Source organism: Quercus lobata, chromosome 6 (genome assembly GCF_001633185.2).
Source record: "Quercus lobata isolate SW786 chromosome 6, ValleyOak3.0 Primary Assembly, whole genome shotgun sequence".
NCBI lineage: Eukaryota > Viridiplantae > Streptophyta > Magnoliopsida > Fagales > Fagaceae > Quercus > Quercus lobata.
The window spans coordinates 39784666-39805090 of record NC_044909.1 but is presented as its reverse complement, the minus strand read 5'-3'; the positions used below and the strand labels follow the sequence as shown (position 1 = coordinate 39805090).

At 35.8% G+C, this 20425-nt stretch overlaps 2 protein-coding genes across 2 annotated transcripts; both read right to left on the bottom strand.

Moving 5' to 3' along the window:
• Nucleotide 1: 1 nt before the first annotated feature.
• Nucleotides 2-4079, bottom strand: LOC115950273 (queuosine salvage protein-like; the record flags this gene model as incomplete). Its single annotated transcript, XM_031067498.1, has 5 exons — nt 3724-4079; nt 3473-3613; nt 1696-1794; nt 228-304; nt 2-19 (listed from the first exon to the last, which is right to left on the bottom strand). Coding segments are annotated over exons 1-5 (405 nt in total), but the record flags the coding sequence as incomplete, so codon positions are not given.
• Nucleotides 4080-18413: 14334 nt separating this feature from the next.
• Nucleotides 18414-19869, bottom strand: LOC115950272 (zinc finger BED domain-containing protein RICESLEEPER 1-like). Its single transcript, XM_031067497.1, has 4 exons — nt 19675-19869; nt 19283-19497; nt 19102-19179; nt 18414-18987 (listed from the first exon to the last, which is right to left on the bottom strand). Exons 1-4 carry the CDS (start codon nt 19867-19869, stop codon nt 18414-18416), a joined length of 1062 nt encoding a protein of 353 aa, XP_030923357.1.
• Between the last annotated feature and the right edge of the window lie 556 nt (nt 19870-20425).

Sequence of the window (20425 nt, the reverse complement as noted above, 5' to 3'; positions counted from 1 at the left end):
TTTCCAGTTCACAGCCAACCTGGGTCATCAAACTAACTGATATCAAACAACTTAATCTGCTGTTAGGCTTGGGAATAGCTCATAACAAGAAGTAGATCTGGACAAATAAGAACTAAAAATCTAAGAAACTTGAAGACCTTTTTTCTCAAGAAAGGTGAGAAATAAACAAAAAGGCAAGTATGATGATGATTAATTCAAAAAAAAATTATAAGCATGATGTAATTTACCTCATGAAGTAAACGAACTCTTTCGTCCTCCAATGGAAGTGGTCTAGGCCACTTCAATAGCTCACGTAATTGAGGACCTGGAAACATATATTGATCTCATTACTTTACTAACTAACAAAAGAGCATTTCATCTCTGAAAGAATATAGATTTCCATAGTGTCAAACATATAACTCCAAAGAGAAATGTATCTCTAAAAAAGGAGTTTCGATTGTAAAAAATTAAACATTGAACTCCTAATCCACAAATTCAAATTTAAAAGGTCAATTTAATACAAATGACATTGAATTAAGGAAAATTTCAACTAAAAAAAGAATTAAGTAATCTACTTGTCGCCGTAATGAAATATGAGTAACAAACTAGCTTGTAACCCCATGCCCCATGCATATTATAATTTCTGCCTATGTTGAATACTACTAATGGTCACTTTATATTTTTGTCAACTCTTGAAAAGGCCTTGTATGGTTATTATTTAGTATAGTATGCAAATTGTTCACTCTTGATTGTTTTATTTCCCACCGCGGGGGGGGTGGGGATAATTTGTTAACTTAATTTCTATTATTGTGATGCAACAAATTTATTTGATGTTTACTTATGACAATTGAATTATTATGAAAAAAATTTGAATATGAACAACCAACTTTTAGAACATGATAAAATTTTCGTTGAAATTTATATTTGAACTAATAATTATTTTTTGTAAGAAAATCTAGATTAGTTATAAATGGATTAGAAATGGTTTCAAATGGGATTTAGTAAAATGAGCTAGAAGTAATTTTAGATGGACTTAAAATAGTTTTACATAGATTAGAAGTATTACAGAATCAAGTGTTACATAAAAGTATAATAAATTCTAGTGTTACATGAAAGTATAATAAATTCTAATTTATTCTTTACATGTTTTTAAGTTTAGATTCATGAACTTACATGTAAAGACACTTGACACGAAATTAGAGATGGAATGACACTTGGCATAAAATTGAAACATAATCTAAACACACTTGGCATCAAATTAAAGTAAATTAGGACACTTGGCTCAAAATTGAAATGCAATTGGACTCTAATTTGAATTCTTGATTGAGCTTCCATTTTAATATATTATATAAGATTTTCATCAACCAAAAATCAGGTCAATCTTCAATATATATTTGATATTCTTTAACTGAAGATATATCAGTCAATTCTGACGACGTGACGTTTACTATTTTGAGGCTAGAAATTAAAGAACATGTAGATATCCTGGTAGTTTGCTCTTATGAAATAGACTCACATTGCCAGCGTGAATCTTTTTTCTTCTTTTTAAGTCCCTGATCCTAGTTGTTTCAGTTCTTTCTTCTAATGACCGAGATATCAATTAATTAAATGAAAAAGGCACCCTCAACATATTTGTATGTTTGTGTGTTGTGAATGTGTAATTCAGTACATGTCAGCATGGACATAGAATGATAGAAGGTACAACAAGAATAATACCAGTGTACTTTTGCAGGCGATCTGCATCAAATGCAGATTGGTCATTTTGTAGAACAGCCTTTAGCCCCAAGGCCAAATGATCATAATTGAGCTCCTTGTCTATAGGAATAAGCAAGAGGGCAAAAGATGTTAGCATGGTAAACTACACCTTTGCATGAGCAATAACCAGAAATATATAAGATGAGTTTATGAGATCCAATTTGACATTAGGATGAGCTGACTAGTGCAGGAAAACAAAAAATCATTAACTGGATTTTTTTTTTTTTTTTTGGTAAGTAAAATCATTAACTGGAATGTTGCAAGCTACCGATAGCAATTAACCAAAACAAGAATGGAGGAGTTAAAAGTTACTTTTGCTACTTTTGCTGGTTGCATTGTTTTAGCTTTATATTTTGTTAATCAATCAGAAGGTAGGAAGAAGTTCTCTGCTTCCACTACAAGCTGCTCTAGCTCAGAAAAGTTGTATCAGTAGACCATTTCCTAAGAGATTTGACCACCAATGAATATATCCAAAGACAGGGGACATCATCAATTATGGTATAGTAGCTTGTTGAGTAACAACCCCAGGCTCACTTTCTGTCTAGCTCTTTAATTTCTCATCACTTCTATTCTCTTGCAAATAGTGTTTATTAATTCATTCATTCAATGGTATTAATAATCAGCTCATTACACTGCATACACCATGATCTATTAACATAGCATTTCTACTCTATTAACATGGTATTTCTGCTTGACTTATATGAGTCTACATTATGCCCAACAAACAAGTATTGACACGCATCAAGTGTTGAAGTCCATTAATAGGAACAAAGACTAATGTGTCCAATTTTCACAAAATCAAATAAACTAAATGCAAAACAAGAAGCCAGTCCAGCTATATGTAAGCATCTTCCTAGCCATGTATGTTTTGCATAATTTAGAAAACAATAAAACATTTTGAGCATCTCCAACATAAAGCACTGCTTTAGTTCTGTGAAACTTGCAATATCCTTAGAAAAAAATAATGCTCAACAAATATTGAGGATTGGGATACCATTTTACTCAAGGAATTTTTAACATCTTGTCAAGGTGGCATTTGCAACAAATGTGGTAAACGGAAGACAAATGCAAAAAAACTTTTGGAAGTAAAGAAAACAATTCAAAGATGGCTAAACATAGGGAAGTCAAAAAAAGATGCCGCAGCCAGACTTTTCAAATTAACTATTCATAGTAGCTTGTAAAAAAAGACCAAGTCCCCAAATTTTTTTTATAAAAAAATATGGTACAAAAAATATGCCAACAAAATAAATGGGTTAGGCTGTTGCAAAATGGTCCTTAAAAGCCAATTTGCAACGGTAAGTGGGCAAATCAATCTTGAAAACCATGATTACTAAACCTCAAGGGCCCGTTTGTTTTAGTTCTCATGAAACTTCAAAGTCCACAAATTTTATTTTTAAAGGAAAACAACAACACTTTGAGAAAAAGTAGTATTTAAAAAAAAGAAAACGGCCAAAAACAAAGAAAGTAAACAATTAAAAGCAACAAGTTGCAAGAATTTATTGGCCTTTTCTTTCCCATGGGAAAAAAGAAATAAATTGAAAACTGCCAAACGGGACCCAACTCACAAATCAATCCCAGGAGAGATTTATAATAATCAAAAAGTTAACCCAAAAAAAAAAAAAACAACCTTTATATAGTACCATTAACAAACATAAATAAACCTATCAAAAAAAAAACATAAATTGAGCTGTAATAATTAATCACCATGAAAGACAAGGAAAATAAATATCAAACATACCAGGCCAAAAACAGAAATTCAAAGCGTCCAGAACAAACAGGTACTGAACAGTGAGAGGGCCATTATCAAAATAGTGAATCCCTTCGAAATCCCACTCCACTTTTGGGATTGGCCCAATATTGTCCACAACTTTCTCAATCCCTGCACAAATAACCAAAATTCCTTAGCCTCCAAATGCAGCATTGTTAATATCACTGTTACAGAACTTACACACAAGCAAAAACCAAATTTTTTAGCCATGAGCCTAAAACCTGCGGAGTCGACGACGACATGGGACGAGTGGGTGGCGACCCAAGCTGAGCTTGCCCTAACATCGTCCATGGCGAACCTGAACCACACTGTGTGGAAGCTACGAGAAACTTTTGTTTTGAACCCTAAAAAAGAAAGAAGAGAGTATTTATATACAATGTTGGTGTGGGCGGCTTTGGCTTTGTGGTGTGGTAGTTTTTTTTCCTAATTCGAAGTTTTCCCGCTTTTGTTGGTTTCTCACTTTCTTTTAATTTCTTTTTCTCCTTTCTCTGCTCACTTTTTCCATATGGAAAAAAAACTGTGTTTGTGAAACACGTTTGGGCCACGAATTTCCTATCAGCAGTTATTAGCATTACCAGTCGGTAGAGCCTAGAGCCACTAGTCTCACGTGGGATTTGGAATCCTGATGGGCTCAGTTTTCCTCAAGTTTTGTTTCTTTCTTTTTCCCAAATGTTAGTAGAAATATTTGGTTTGTACTTATCTATGTGCTGCCGACCCTTCTTGAAGGAAGGGGTTTGTACACGTTTAAGGCTGCGTGACTCGGACCTGATTGTGATTGTGGGCCATGGCGGATAGACTGTCGTCAAAAAGGAAACAATGGGTCCGGAATTGCTGTTTCAAGGCCCGTTGGACCCGGTATCAAACTCTAAGTTCTATGGCCTCGATATGTAGATAAACACATACAAAAAAATAAAAAATAAAAAATTTTGAAGTATTCTAACTTCTAACGCACGTGCCAACTTAAACATGTTAGAAAAAATAAGTTGTTGTCTTTATTAGGGGTGTCCAATAGAAACCGAGACCCTACCCACCCGCCCAACCCGTCCGATCCAACCTGAGAACCGATCGACCCGACACCGATGACAGTCGGCGGCAGGTCCCCACCTCCATAACCCGAAAACGATAGGTCGATTGGCGGGTTTTCTCCCCAAAACCCAAAGAAACCCGACCGAACCGAGATATGACCAAGTCTCAGTCTCACGATTTGCTCTTCGCCAATGCCTACCCTTCGTCGATCCTGCTCGTCGTCGATCTCGACCTCTCCATCATTGATCTCTACCTCTTCGTCGTTGATCTATGCTCTTCGTCGTCGACATTCGCTCTTCGTCCTCAACGTACCTAGCTCGTCTTCGCCTCCATCTCTCAAATTCGTCTTCGCCTCCTTGAAATTTTCATCTCTTAGGTTCGGTTATCTATGAAATTGCTGTCTATTATTGTTTTTGTCCTTTGGATTTGTGGATCTGTTCTTTGGGTTTATAGATATTCTCTTTGGGTTTGTAGATATGTTGATTTTGTTCTTCAAGAATCGAATTTCAGTGTTTGATCTTTGTATTTCGGTCGAAATCAAAGCCAACCGTCGCCCACCTGAGCCTGATTCGACTCGACCGGTGGCTTTTCGCGTTCGGCGGTGGATCTGGAACTTCTCCACCCATTCAGATCAGGTCAGTTGCGAGTTGGGCATAAACCCGACCCGGACCGACCCGTGGACAGCCCTGGTCTTTATCAACTAAAATTTAGATGTTTGTTGCATATTTTGTTAAAATATTTATTATTAATTTATTTAAAGAAATTGATAAGAACAAATAAGTTGTTGTCTCTATCAATTGAAACTTTGATGTACATTGTATGTTTAATTAAAACACTTATTGTTATTTTATATAAAATGTATGTTGCATATTTTGTTAAAACACTTATTGTTGTTTTATCTAAAATGCATGTTGCATGTTTTGTTAAAACACTTATTGACTTAAATTTAAATGTATGTTGCATGTTTTGTTAAAACACTTACTGACTGAAACTTAGATGCATGTAACATTTTTAGTTAAAACGCTTATTGTTATTTTATTTAAAGAAATTGATAAGAACAAATCAGTTGTTGTCTTTATCTAAAAAATTGTTTTTATCCAAAATATTGTTGTAATTTGGTGAAGTCATTGACGCAATCATGACTTTTAAACCCAACTTTTATTATAGAAAAATGTTATATCCACGACATTTTTATAACAAATCCTAAGTAATAAGTTGTTATTGGTTGTTATGGATGGGCAAAAAGGTAATTTAAGTTATGAATTCAAATTTGAACTAATAATAACTTACCACATGTGATTTGTTGTGAAAATGTTATGGATGTAACATTTTTATTATATACTATATATATTTCTAATTAGGTTGTCATTTATTTCGAGAGTTTTTTAAAACCAAAAAAAAAAAAAAACAAATACAACACACCATGCAAAGACTATGATAAAAAGTAGAATTTATTGGTGTTGTGTATCACAAGGAGGGAAAGTTGGAAATTTTTGGTGACAAACTGACAATTCAAGGGCCACTGAATAGGGTAGAAAGTTGTAGTGGTCTGGGTGGTTTAATTTGGAAAATAGAGCTTCTATTAAATGATGGGATGGAAGATGTAGGTAACAAATAATTAGGTATGTCCTAATCGGAAGAAAGGATAGAGAAAGCAGACAACGACAAATCGATCAGAGACAAAGGTGGGGGGAAGAAAGACTGGATTGTGATAAAAATTCTAGTGGGGTAGGGGGAAAAGAGGGGGAAGATAGATAAGGGAGACAATGTTGCGAACAAGGAAATGACAAGATTGAGAAGAGAAGGAAGTGAGGTTGTTAGTATTGTTTGTTCATTTGTCATCTTAGTTTACTTCCGTTTGGATACAACTTATTTTGCTGAAAACTGAAAACACTGTAGTAAAATAATTTTTAAATGTGTGAAAAATTACTGTTCAATCTTTTTTTTTTTTTTTTACTGTCATATGCCTTGGTGCACTGTGGACATGAACACCAGGCACTAGTCTTTAAAAAAAAAAAAAAAAAAAAAAAGGCAAATGTGGGGCTTAAAACGCATATCCAAACCCACACTAAGTTTATATTTGTTGTTACTGGTAATTCTTTCCTCCATATGTAACTCGTATTAACTATTAAAAATTATTTTTTATATTAAAACTTAATAATTTTATTTTAAATAATAACAAAACAACTAAAAACTCAACAATAAACATGAACCCATATTTTCTTGCAAAGAACACGACATTCAATAACACTCAAAAATATATATGCCCACTACAAATCCAACCAATTCTTGCACTCAACGCTTCAAGCCGCTTATCGCATAGCTAACATTAAAAGAAGTAGCAAATGTTTATCTAATCTCCAAAGAGAATAAAGGCGTGGCACTTTTTTGGAACTCGAGTTCCAAGCATTATGGGCCTGTGTGGCAATGTGATCAAACATAACTCTTTTAGGAGTCGAGTTTCAAAAACTGCTACATAAAATAAATTTGGTAGGATGCATTTCTCCTAAATTTTTCATAAAAATATGCTATTTGGCAAAAAAGGACGAGAATAATTATAGAAGAACGTGGATGTGTTTTGTGTGAAGCTGAGGAAGATAATTTGATGCATCCTTTTATTGAATGCCCAATTGCAATAAATGTAGGGACCTACTCACCTTGGCATATAAGTTTTTTTGTTTGTTTTGTTTTATTTATTTATTTATTTATTTATTTTGTTTCTTCTTATAATGAATTTCAATTTTATTATTGTTTGGGTTAGAATTGTGTTACATGCTAGAGAGAGATTGAAAATACCTAAAGAGGAAGCACAAATTTTTATATTATTTGCAATCATTTGTTATGATATAATATGGATGACTAGAAGCTGTATCATAAGTTAAAGTGAAAGGGAAGTTCATGTTCTTATGCTTTTAAGTAGACAAATCAATACAATATATATTGACCATATATTTATTTTGGGATTGTGCAAGGGAAGAAACCCCTTGAGGCATATCATGAGACCCTTTCACCCCCTTTTTTCATGAAAGTATAACTTTTTTTTTAGGGATAAGTAAGAAAGATGTATATTCAAAAAAATACTTCATGCAAAGAAGCACAAAGCATATCAAAGATTACAAAAGAAGAGAAAATGCAACAAACAGAAAAAAGAAACTAATTACAAAGAAAAACAGCTAAGAAACAAATGGAGAGATTCATTAGATGTGAGTCCCCAAGCCCTAGACCAAGCAAAAAGGGAACTAGTAAAAAAATCAAGCAACTTGTCATCGGATCTATCTAAGTTCTCAAAAGTCTACCGGTTGCGTTCCTTTCAAATACACCACATCAAACACAATGGTGCTAAGTTCTAATTGCTAGATGAATTCCTCCTCAACTAATTCCACCAACCAAAAAAGAAATCTGCAACTGATCTCAAGAGAACCCACAAAATCCCAAAAGTACCAAAAAGAAAACTCCACAAACGATGAGCCTTCCCACAATGTAGCAATAAATGATCTACTACCTCCCCACAACAACAACACATGATGCATTAGTCAACAAAATCAAATACCCTACTCCGCAAATTATCACCCATGATAATCTCATCCCAGATTATTGTCCAAATGAAGAAAGAGACATGTCAGGGTGCCATAACCTTCCAAATACCTTTTTAGGGAAAAACAATGGAAGAAGAACCATGCAACTTATGATAAAAACGAGCAAATATTAAAATCCCCATTTTTCGTCAACTTCCATCTCATATGGTCACCATCATTCTCTGAAGGTAAATTGGTTGTCAAAAACCGAAAGAAATCATCCACCAACTCCACCTCTCAATCATTAGGACCCCTTATAAAACGAACATCCCAATCTTTCATATCCCTTGCTCCTTGCTTTATAAAAAAAGTGTCAACATAGGCTGCTCTATTAGTAGCAATATTATATAAGACCAGAAAAGCCAAATTAAGAGGAAGATCCCTACATCACCAATCTATCCAAAATATCACTCTATTCCCTACCCTAACCTTAAACTAGATGTTTTTGCTAAAAGCTTCCCAACCCATCTAGATACTTCTCTACAAGCCACACCCATGAACACCCCTTCTCAGCTTAGAAGTCCACCCCTTCCATTTTTCCCCAAATTTAGCAACTACAACCCTTCTCCAAAGTCAAGTCTCCTCCACCCTGAAACGCCAAAGCCATTTTCCTAGTGGCCTTATTGAAAGTGGTCAGTTTCCTAGTCCCTAAACCACCATACCACTATAGACATAGACATACACACCTTATCCCAACCCAACAAATGTGTCTCGAAATCACCCCACAAAAAATCTCTTTGCAACTTCTCAATTTTGTTAGCCATATGAGTAGGAATGATGAAATGAGATTAAAAAAATATTAAAAAAATAAAAAATAAAGTAGGAAGGCTAGATAACGTACTTTTAAGCAAAGTCAACCTATCACTTATCGACAAATACAACTTCTTTCACCCTTCTAACTTCTGTTCAATTATTTTTCAATATAGGATTCCAAATAGAGGGGGCCTTATGAGACTGCCACAATGGCAACCATGATAAGTCATTGGCAAAGACCTAACCCTACAACCCAAAATCTTTACCAAAGCATGCACATTATTCACCTCACTTATAGGAATCATCTCACTCTTAGACACATTAACCTTCAATCTTGTCACGATCTGAAAACAAAGAAGTAAGAAACGAACATGGAGGAGTTACTCCACATTTGCATCACAAAATAGAACAGTATAAAAAATAGGTGTGAAACACTTTCCCCTCCACCCCTTTCCATCTGCCCTAAAGCCATGAAGTAAACCTGCCCCCTCCATTCTCTTCAACATCTTACTAAATACCTCCATCGTGACCAAAAATAACATTGGAGACAGCGAATCCTCTTGTCTTAAACCCCTTGAACTACCAAAAAAATCAACTAGAGACCTATTGACCTACACAGAAAACTAAACTGTGGAGATGTAGGTATGAATCCATCTACACCATTTCTCCCTAAAACTCATTCTCTTCAACAAATATAAAAGAGCCTCCCAATTCACATGGTCATAAGCATTTTCAATATCTAGCTTACAAATATGGTTGTCAAAATCGTGATCTAAATCATAGACTTGCATGATTTTACGATCCCACCTCACTAAAACGTTTAGGATCGTACTAGGATCGTATGTAGGATCATATAGGATCGTAAGATCGTATGGGATCTTACCAAAACATCAGTTTTTGGTTTTTTTTTTTTATTATGGGATAAATTTTTGGTTTTGATGAATCTTTAAGGGTTTTTTTTTTTTTTTTCCTATGTTGTGATGGTATAACTTTTATTTTTTTATCTATAAAATTATGTTAACCTAAGCAATTTTTTTCTAGTTTATAGTTCACTTGTAATCAAAATGAAGGAATACTTCATCATTTCTAAATGAAGAATTTATATTGGCTTTGCTACATTTTAGGCTATAATGTTGTTAAATTTGTTTAATCAATATACTAATTTGTGTTCTAATATTACTAAAAAAAAATTATATATAATGTTATTAATAAGCTTGTATTTGTATATTGATTGATTGATTTTTTTTAGCATACTCTGTAATTGTTGCTGAGTGGTATAACTTGAATAGTTGAGTGTGAAGTTGTATCTTAATCTCTTTTGTAGCTCTAGTATACTAATATACAATGTCTACATAGATGATGAAATGGATAATGATGATTAGGATGGGAGTTATAAGAACCCTAGCATGGGAGTAATTAAAAATGTTCACTTCACCTTAATATTAGTCTTGCTTTTGGATTTCATATTTTAGTTAGCTAGTTTCCATTTTGATAACTTATTTTGAATCTTAAACTTGGAACTTGGAACTTGGAACTTAGAATTTGGAAAATATTTCCATATGTGTTGATAAATATTTTGGTATTTGGTTGCTAATTACACATTTATTGAACTTTTTAGATACACTAGGTTAAAACTTTATTTTATTTGTTTCATTAGTATAAACGTAGCGATGTATGACATACAAATAACATAATATGATGCAAATCTTTATTTTTTACGATTAATTTAAAATCTACATGATTATTCAACATAAAAAGTCATTATCAATATGTTTTTTTGCTTTAAATATGAAAATATGTAGGATCTTACGATTCATGATCAAATCCTACGATTCACGATCCTACCTACTTCCCAAATCTTACATAGAATCTCGATTTTGACAACCTTGCTTACAAATTACTCCTGGAATCTTCTTCTTCACCCGACTGTCAACACACTCATTGGTTATAAGAATTGAATCAAGGATTTGTCTACCTCAAAAATTTTCTAAGATTCATGTATCAACTGATCTAACACTACTTTCAAACGATTTGCCAGAACCTTAGCCAAAATCTTATAAATACTTCCTACCAAACTAATAGGTTTGAAATCTCGAATATTAGAGGCATCATTCTTCTTAGGGATTAAGACAATAAAAATAACATTAAGAGATTTTTCAAACTTACAGTGTTGATAGAACTCTTCAAATACAGCTAAGACATGTACCACTCTCCAGCAATGATGGATAAAGGCCATAAAGAAGCCATCCAGACCTGGAGCTTTATCCCCTTCCAAATTTTTTATAACTGATAGAATCTCCTCCTTCTCAAACCTCATTTCCATCCAAACCCTCTCCATCCTCCCAATTTGATCAAACTCCAAACCTTCCACAAAAGGCCTCCACTTTTTTGTCTCTTGATACAAAGTTTTGTAAAATTGAATAACCTAAGCAGTCATTTCAGCTCCCTCCTCATAAATCACTCTATCCACTTCAAAAAAAAACTAAAATGATTATACATTTTGCTAGAATTAGTCACCTTATGGAAGAATTTAATATTATTATCACCTTCCTTGATACACAACATCCTCGATTTCTATCTCCATGAGATCTCCTCCAAAGAAAGAAGATGCTTCACTTAAGACCTTACTGCATTTCTCTCAAGAGTCTTTGCCTCAGAGAGTCCAAGAACTCTTTCCTTAGCATCTAATAAAGCTAAATCCCCTAATAATTCTTTTTTCTGACTACCAACATTGCTAAATTCCCTATGGTTCCATTGAACAATGTTTTCTTTTAGTGCCTTCAACTTTTTAGCAAACACATAACTAGGTGTACCATAGAAAGAATGACGATTCCACCATAAATAAACTCTATCGACAAACTCATCCACCTTCAACCACATGTTTTCAAACTAAAAAGGACTATTCCCCCTTGTTATACCCCTTGCCTTCAAAAGAATTAGGAAATGGTTTGAAACAGGACGCCGTCAGATTCGTTGGATCATGTCCGGAAAGTGTTCCTCCCAATCATGTGAAACTAGAGCTCTATCTATTATAGACATGGAGAGGGGTGTACATGGTTCAGTTCGGTCGGTTTTGGAGAGGTTTTTTGCACCACACTTATAGGGTGCGGTTTCACCCTATGCTTAACCGCACCTCACTTTTGGAAGATAAAAACCGGTCTACACAATGTGCGGTTAATCTTAGCGACTCGGTGGGGTTCGTTCGGTTATATGAGCTAGATTTTTAAAAATTCCAATTCTAAGCTTTGGGCTCTTAGGCCTTTAAAAAATAGCATTTTAAGCCCATTTTGACTTCTTTTTAGCTAAGCCTTTCTTTATCAAGTTTTAACCACAAGAAGACAATTCCAAACCTATCACTAGACTCATAACATTCCAAATTAAATACACAATTATAGAGTATCAAGTTTCAACTATAATACAACTTAAATTCAACCTATCAAATTAAACATGTATTTATTAAATAAATTAGCACATACTAATAAATCTAAACCTGTCACAACATTCCAAATCAAACACACAATTATAAAGTATCAAGTCTCAATCATAACAAGCAAAATCTAGCATGGCAGCAACATTAACATTAATATTTCTATCATAGTAATCACATAAAATATAAGCAGTAACACAGCCCCAAGGAGGAGTAGTAGTGCAACACTACAAAATAGTCAAGTAGTGCTTGAGAAGCACTATACAAATATAAATAATGTTGGACTAGAATATACAATTGGTACACTACACAACTACATATTTTGGACAAAAAATGGAGGCAGTCTAGTCTACTAAGACTAATAGTGTGTTTGTTCAGTGTTTGTGTTGTCATGTGTGCATCTAGTAAACAAAAATAAAGCAGAGAGCAACAAAAAAGCATCAAGTCAGCAACCAGTAGTAGCCCAAGCACCCAAACACTCCTAATTTGGTATTCTCCATGATTAAGTCAGCAATTCAACCACAAAAAATTTATGCAATTAGCTAGCCAACAACTCCAACTCCAAGTCATCATATACAAAAAATTTCATCCCTACAATGTCAATCCCCAAAAAATAATGATAAGTAGAAAGTAGAAACCCACCTTCTAAATCAGTCTAGAACATAATCTATACCCACAGTGGGTTTTGGTGCAAGCTCTAAAAGGGGAAAAAAACAAAACAAATTGTATATAAATAATAACTAACAAATAAATAAATAACAAAAAAAAAATGCAAGAGAATTTACAAATAACAAAAGCAAAAAAAATTAGAAAAGAACATAAGCACATTACCCGATTCAAGTTCATAGTTTTCCACTTTATCCATTGCCTCTCGTAGGTTAATTGGTTCATTTGAATCCTTGGACTTCAACCAATTTTGTGTACAAATCAAAGCTTCAACAGTATTGGGAGACAATGAGCTACGAAAAGGATCTAAGACATGACCCTGTTGAAATGGGCCGTGTGTATGACTTTAATTGCCAAGCCCATTCCAACGTAAATAGAATCCTATTTGTAATAGGATTTTTACTTCAGCCGACTTTTTGAAATATATATATATATATATATATATTAGGTTTTGTGAAGTAAGGTGTGCAGCCGTGTGAGCATATAGAAAAATTCCAATTAACCTAGTGTGCAAGCCGCATGAGAGAAAATAGAGAAAAGAGAGGCAGTCAGCTTCTATTTTTATTTTTTCTGTGAGAGAGTACTAGGGTGTAATTGGGATTTGGGTTTCTTGAGAGTATTCTTGTGCACTATTGTATTTTCCCTGATAATAGTAAAATCCCTGCAACTCCGTGGACGTAGGCAAATTGCCGAACCACGTAAATATTGTCTTGTGCGTGTGATTATTTTCTTTGACGTGTGTTTTCTCTATTTGTTTTGTTTCTCACAGGTTAGGAATTTTTGGTTAAATTCCCTACAACTGGTATCAGAGCCTAGGGTTAGGTTTGAGTGGGAACAATGGCAGAGGAAGCAGGAAAGGCGTCTGGAATAGAAAAGTTTGATGGCACAGACTTCGCGTATTGGAGGATGCAGATTGAAGATTATCTCTATGGGAGGAAATTGCATCTGCCTCTTTTAGGGACAAAACCTGAGGCTATGAAGGCTGAGGAATGGGCTCTTCTTGACAGACAGGTACTAGGAGTTATCAGGTTAACTCTGTCTAGGTCTGTTGCACACAATGTTGTAAAGGAGAAAACCACAGCAGATCTGATGAAGGCTTTGTCTGGTATGTATGAAAAGCCGTCAGCAAACAATAAAGTGCACTTGATGAAGAAACTGTTCAATCTGAAGATGGCAGAGAATGCATCAGTAGCACAACATCTGAATGAATTTAATACTATCACAAATCAATTGTCGTCTGTAGAAATTGATTTTGATGATGAGATTCGTGCTCTGATCGTCTTGGCTTCTTTGCCAAACAGTTGGGAGGCAATGAGGATGGCAGTAAGCAATTCTACAGGAAAGGAAAAACTCAAGTACAATGATATACGAGATTTAATTCTGGCTGAGGAGATTCGCAGAAGAGATGCAGGTGAATCCTCAGGATCTGGTTCTGCCCTAAACCTTGAGACAAGAGGCAGAGGTAATAACAGAAATTCAAATCGGGGCAGATCAAAATCCAGAAATTCTAATCGGAACAGAAGTAAATCTAGATCAGGCCAACAAGTACAATGCTGGAATTGTGGGAAAACAGGTCACTTTAGGAATCAATGCAAAAGTCCTAAGAAGAAGAATGAAGATGATTCTGCTAATGCTGTAACAGAAGAGGTACAGGATGCATTACTTCTTGCAGTAGACAGTCCACTTGATGATTGGGTTTTGGATTCAGGAGCTTCGTTTCATACCACTCCACACCGAGAAATCATACAGAATTATGTTGCAGGTGATTTTGGTAAGGTGTATTTGGCTGATGGTTCAGCCTTGGATGTTGTGGGTATGGGAGATGTTCGAATATTGTTGCCCAATGGGTCTGTTTGGTTACTGGAGAAGATTCGACATATTCCTGACCTGAGGAGGAATCTGATTTCTGTTGGACAACTTGATGATGAAGGACATGCAATACTATTTGTTGGTGGTACTTGGAAGGTTACAAAGGGAGCTAGGGTATTGGCTCGTGGAAAGAAGACTGGTACTCTGTACATGACCTCAAGTCCAAGAGACACAATTGCAGTTGCTGATGCAAGTACTGATACAAGTCTATGGCACCGAAGACTTGGTCACATGAGTGAGAAAGGGATGAAGATGCTGCTGTCAAAAGGAAAATTACCAGAATTGAAGTCCATTGATTTTGACATATGTGAAAGTTGCATCTTAGGAAAGCAGAAAAAGGTGAGTTTCTTGAAAACTGGCAGGACACCGAAGACTGAAAAATTGGAGTTAGTACACACTGATTTGTGGGGGCCTTCTCCGGTTGCATCCCTTGGAGGTTCAAGGTACTACATCACTTTTATTGATGACTCAAGCAGAAAGGTATGGGTTTATTTTCTGAAAAATAAATCTGATGTATTTGAAACCTTTAAGAAGTGGAAAGCCATGGTTGAGACAGAAACAGGTTTAAAAGTAAAATGTTTGAGGTCAGATAATGGAGGAGAGTACATAGATGGAGGGTTTAGTGAGTATTGTGCTGCACAGGGAATTAGGATGGAGAAGACCATTCCTGGGACACCATAGCAGAATGGTGTGGCTGAGCGCATGAATAGAACTCTCAATGAGCGTGCTAGGAGTATGAGGTTGCATGCTGGACTACCAAAAACTTTTTGGGCTGATGCTGTTAGCACTGCAGCTTACCTGATAAACCGAGGACCTTCAGTTCCCATGGAGTTCAGACTTCCTGAGGAGGTTTGGAGCGGTAAAGAGGTAAAGTTTTCACACTTAAAAGTTTTTGGTTGTGTTTCTTATGTTCATATTGATTCTGATGCTCGTAGTAAACTTGATGCAAAGTCTAAAATATGTTTTTTCATTGGCTATGGTGATGAGAAATTTGGCTATAGGTTTTGGGATGAACAAAACAGGAAAATCATCAGAAGTAGAAATGTGATATTTAATGAACAGGTTATGTACAAGGACAGGTCAACTGTAGTGTCAGATGTTACAGGGATAGATCAAAAGAAATCTGAGTTTGTCAACTTAGATGAATTGACTGAAGGTACTGTCCAGAAAAGGGGTGAAGAAGATAAGGAGAATGTAAATTCACAGGTAGATCTGAGTACACCTGTAGCTGAAGTCCGCAGATCTTCCAGGAACATTAGACCTCCACAGCGTTATTCACCCACTTTAAATTATCTCCTGTTGACTGATGGTGGTGAGCCAGAGTGCTATGATGAAGCCTTGCAAGATGAAAATTCAAGCAAGTGGGAGTTAGCCATGAAGGATGAGATGGATTCCTTATTGGGGAATCAGACATGGGAACTGACTGAATTGCCAGTAGGAAAGAAGGCTTTGCACAACAAGTGGGTATACAGAATAAAGAATGAGCATGATGGTAGCAAACGTTACAAAGCCAGATTAGTTGTTAAAGGGTTCCAGCAGAAGGAAGGAATTGACTACACAGAGATATTTTCTCCAGTTGTGAAGATGTCAACAATCAGACTAGTATTGGGAATGGTGGCTGCAGAAAACTTACATCTTGAGCAGTTAGATGTGAAGACAGCATTCCTTCATGGTGACTTGGAGGAAGACCTTTACATGATTCAGCCAGAAGGGTTCATTGCTCAAGGACAAGAGAATTTAGTCTGCAAACTGAGAAAGAGCTTGTATGGCCTAAAACAAGCTCCTAGACAGTGGTACAAGAAATTTGACAGATTTATGCACAGAATTGGGTTCAAGAGATGTGAAGCTGATCACTGTTGCTATGTTAAGTTTTTTGACAATTCTTACATCATATTACTGTTATATGTGGATGATATGCTTATTGCAGGGTCTAGCATTGAGGAGATCAATAATCTGAAGAAGCAATTGTCCAAACAGTTTGCAATGAAGGATTTGGGAGCTGCAAAGCAAATCCTTGGTATGAGAATCATTAGAGACAAGGCTAATGGTACATTGAAACTTTCACAGTCAGAGTATGTGAAGAAAGTTCTCAGCAGGTTCAACATGAATGAAGCTAAACCAGTGAGCACACCCTTGGGTAGTCATTTCAAACTAAGCAAAGAACAGTCACCGAAGACAGAAGTAGAAAGGGATCATATGAGCAAGGTGCCCTATGCCTCAGCTATTGGCAGCTTGATGTATGCTATGGTATGTACAAGGCCAGACATTGCACATGCAGTGGGAGTTGTGAGCAGATTCATGAGTAGGCCTGGAAAGCAGCATTGGGAGGCAGTCAAGTGGATTCTGAGATATCTGAAGGGTTCATCAGATACATGTCTTTGCTTCACAGGTGCAAGTTTGAAACTGCAGGGTTATGTAGATGCTGATTTTGCTGGTGATATTGATAGTAGAAAGAGTACTACTGGGTTTGTTTTTACTCTGGGTGGTACAGCTATATCATGGGCTTCAAATCTACAGAAGATTGTTACTTTGTCTAGTACAGAAGCTGAGTATGTTGCAGCAACTGAAGCTGGAAAGGAGATGATTTGGCTACATGGTTTCTTAGATGAATTGGGTAAGAAGCAGGAGATGGGCATTCTACACAGTGACAGTCAGAGTGCAATCTTTCTTGCCAAGAATTCGGCTTTTCATTCAAAGTCGAAGCACATACAGACAAAATACCACTTTATCCGTTACCTTGTTGAAGATAAGCTGGTAATGCTTGAGAAGATTTGTGGATCTAAGAATCCGGCAGACATGTTGACTAAGGGTGTCACTATTGAGAAGTTGAAGCTGTGCGCAGCTTCAATTGGTCTTCTAGCTTGAGGACAGGAGGATGAGTTGCAGGGATGAGGGATTGTGTTATGGAGGATTGTGGCTGATGTTTGCAGCTTGTGAGCCCTTAAGGGCTAAGGTGGAGCTGATGGAGAAGTTTGCTCATGTAGCTTGATCAATTCAAGTCAAGGTGGAGATTTGTTGAAATGGGCCGTGTGTATGACTTTAATTGCCAAGCCCATTCCAACGTAAATAGAATCCTATTTGTAATAGGATTTTTACTTCAGCCGACTTTTTGAAATATATATATATATATATATATTAGGTTTTGTGAAGTAAGGTGTGCAGCCGTGTGAGCATATAGAAAAATTCCAATTAACCTAGTGTGCAAGCCGCATGAGAGAAAATAGAGAAAAGAGAGGCAGTCAGCTTCTATTTTTATTTTTTCTGTGAGAGAGTACTAGGGTGTAATTGGGATTTGGGTTTCTTGAGAGTATTCTTGTGCACTATTGTATTTTCCCTGATAATAGTAAAATCCCTGCAACTCCGTGGACGTAGGCAAATTGCCGAACCACGTAAATATTGTCTTGTGCGTGTGATTATTTTCTTTGACGTGTGTTTTCTCTATTTGTTTTGTTTCTCACAGGTTAGGAATTTTTGGTTAAATTCCCTACAGACCCCCTGTGCTAAATGCAAATTCTGATGCAACAGTAGAGACGGAAATTGCCAAAACTTCACAGGCAACTTGAGAAAGGATCCTATATCTTGAAGAATTCAGCATTCACCAATCAAAAATATCAAAACCTTCCATCTCTGGATCTACACTATCTTCTAACAAGTATCGATCCAATTCAGATTTGCATTCTACACTATCCTCATCTGCTAAGTGCTGTTTGTAAATGTTATTGTGCCTCTTCATCCTCTCTTCTGCACTACCAAAGCCACTTAGCATGGAGGACATGGCAGTAACATCACTACTACCAAACTCACTAGTCCTACTAGCACTAGCACCACATGGGGTCCCCATTGCTTCACTATAGTGCTTGTACAATCTATTCAAAGCTTCCCTAACTCTCAATCCTAACTCATCAGCCTTCTCCTTGTCATACAATTGCTTAAACCAAAACTTCACATATTTCAATTTATATCTAGAATCAACCACAACAGCCACAAACAACATCGGATTTATCCTATCAACACTTCCCCAATACTTATCATACTTCAATTTCATTCTTTGTGCCATACCCTTTAACAAAGGATCACCCTTACCATTACACAATTGATTTAACTGGTCTTGAAAACTAACAAGCTCATGGAAATATACATTAGTAGTCACAAACAAGGAACCAGAAAATCTTAAAGTTGCCTCATAGAACATACCAAGAAATTTTGTAAAAAGTCTTACATTTTCCCAATCTAAAAATCAAGGGGGACTGCTAGATGGATCCTCAAAATAATGAAGGAAATACCCATCATCTTCCTCTATCCTTTCAAATGCAGCCACAAACTTTAGTGCACTTTCTAACATCAAGTAAGTTGAATTCCACCTAGTAGACACATTAAGGCATAACAAACTTTTGCTTTGAATTTTTTCTTTTTCAACACATGCCTTAAAACTTCTCAAATCTATTAGGAGAGGATTTCACATACCTCACTACATTACGAACCTTAACAATTGACTCATTAAGGTCCTTTAGCTCATCTTGCACAATTAAATTCAAAATATAGGCACAACAACGCATATGAAGGAACTCACAACCCAAGAGGCTACCCACCCTATCCTTTGTTTTCCTCCTAAGATATTCTATGGCCACATCATTTGAACTTGCATTATCAACAGTAATTGTAAAAATATGATCAATCCCCTATTGAAATAAACAAGACTCAACCACTCTACCAATGGTCTCACCCTTATGATCAGGTACTAGGCAGAAATTCAAAATTTTTTTATGATAAACCCAATCAACATCAATATAATGTGCAGTCAAACAAAGGTAATTAAGGTTTTGGATTGAAGTACAAGTATCAGTTGTCAAACATACCCTTTGACTAGCCATTAAAACCTTTCTTAAACTCTCCCTCTCCCTAATGTAAAGTCTAAGACAATCTCTTGCAACAGTAACCCGAGAGGGAACTTCAAACCTATGCTCTACCTCTGCCATAAAATCAATGAACCCGCCATGCTCAACAAACCTAAAAGGTAATTCATCAAAAATTATTATCCTAGCCAAGGCCATCCTTAGTCTTTCCATACTAAACTTCCTCAACACCAGCTCATTACCACCCTTTCCTTTCCCTTTTTTCTTTTTTAAATTTTTATTTTTACTTTGGTAACTCAAAGTGGTTTAGCCTTTATCATGCCTATAGGGTTACTTCTTACAACCAGATTTTATATGGGATCACATGGCAGAGGTTCCCTTTCTTTTTGGGTGAAAATTATAACTCTTTTTACAACAGTTGCACTATGACTTAGGGTAAAGGGGGTCACATCCCTCTATTTTAGAGAAATGGTCTCATATCTTGGAAGGCTCTTTACCACCATTAATAGTAGCTTGTTGAGTTTCTGTTTGTGCTTGAGGGGGTGCAACACCTGATGGTCAAATGGGAAATTGTGTATTTGGTTGATTAGCCTCAGCATATGAACTAGGAGTAGGCTCAGTAGATGGGGTGGAAGAAGAAGCACAAGTAGCCATGATCTAATTACATCAATATAAATAACAATCTCATATACATAGTAATTAAGGAATCAACAACAAATAAATTATGCAAGCAACCTTTAACTTAACACGCAGT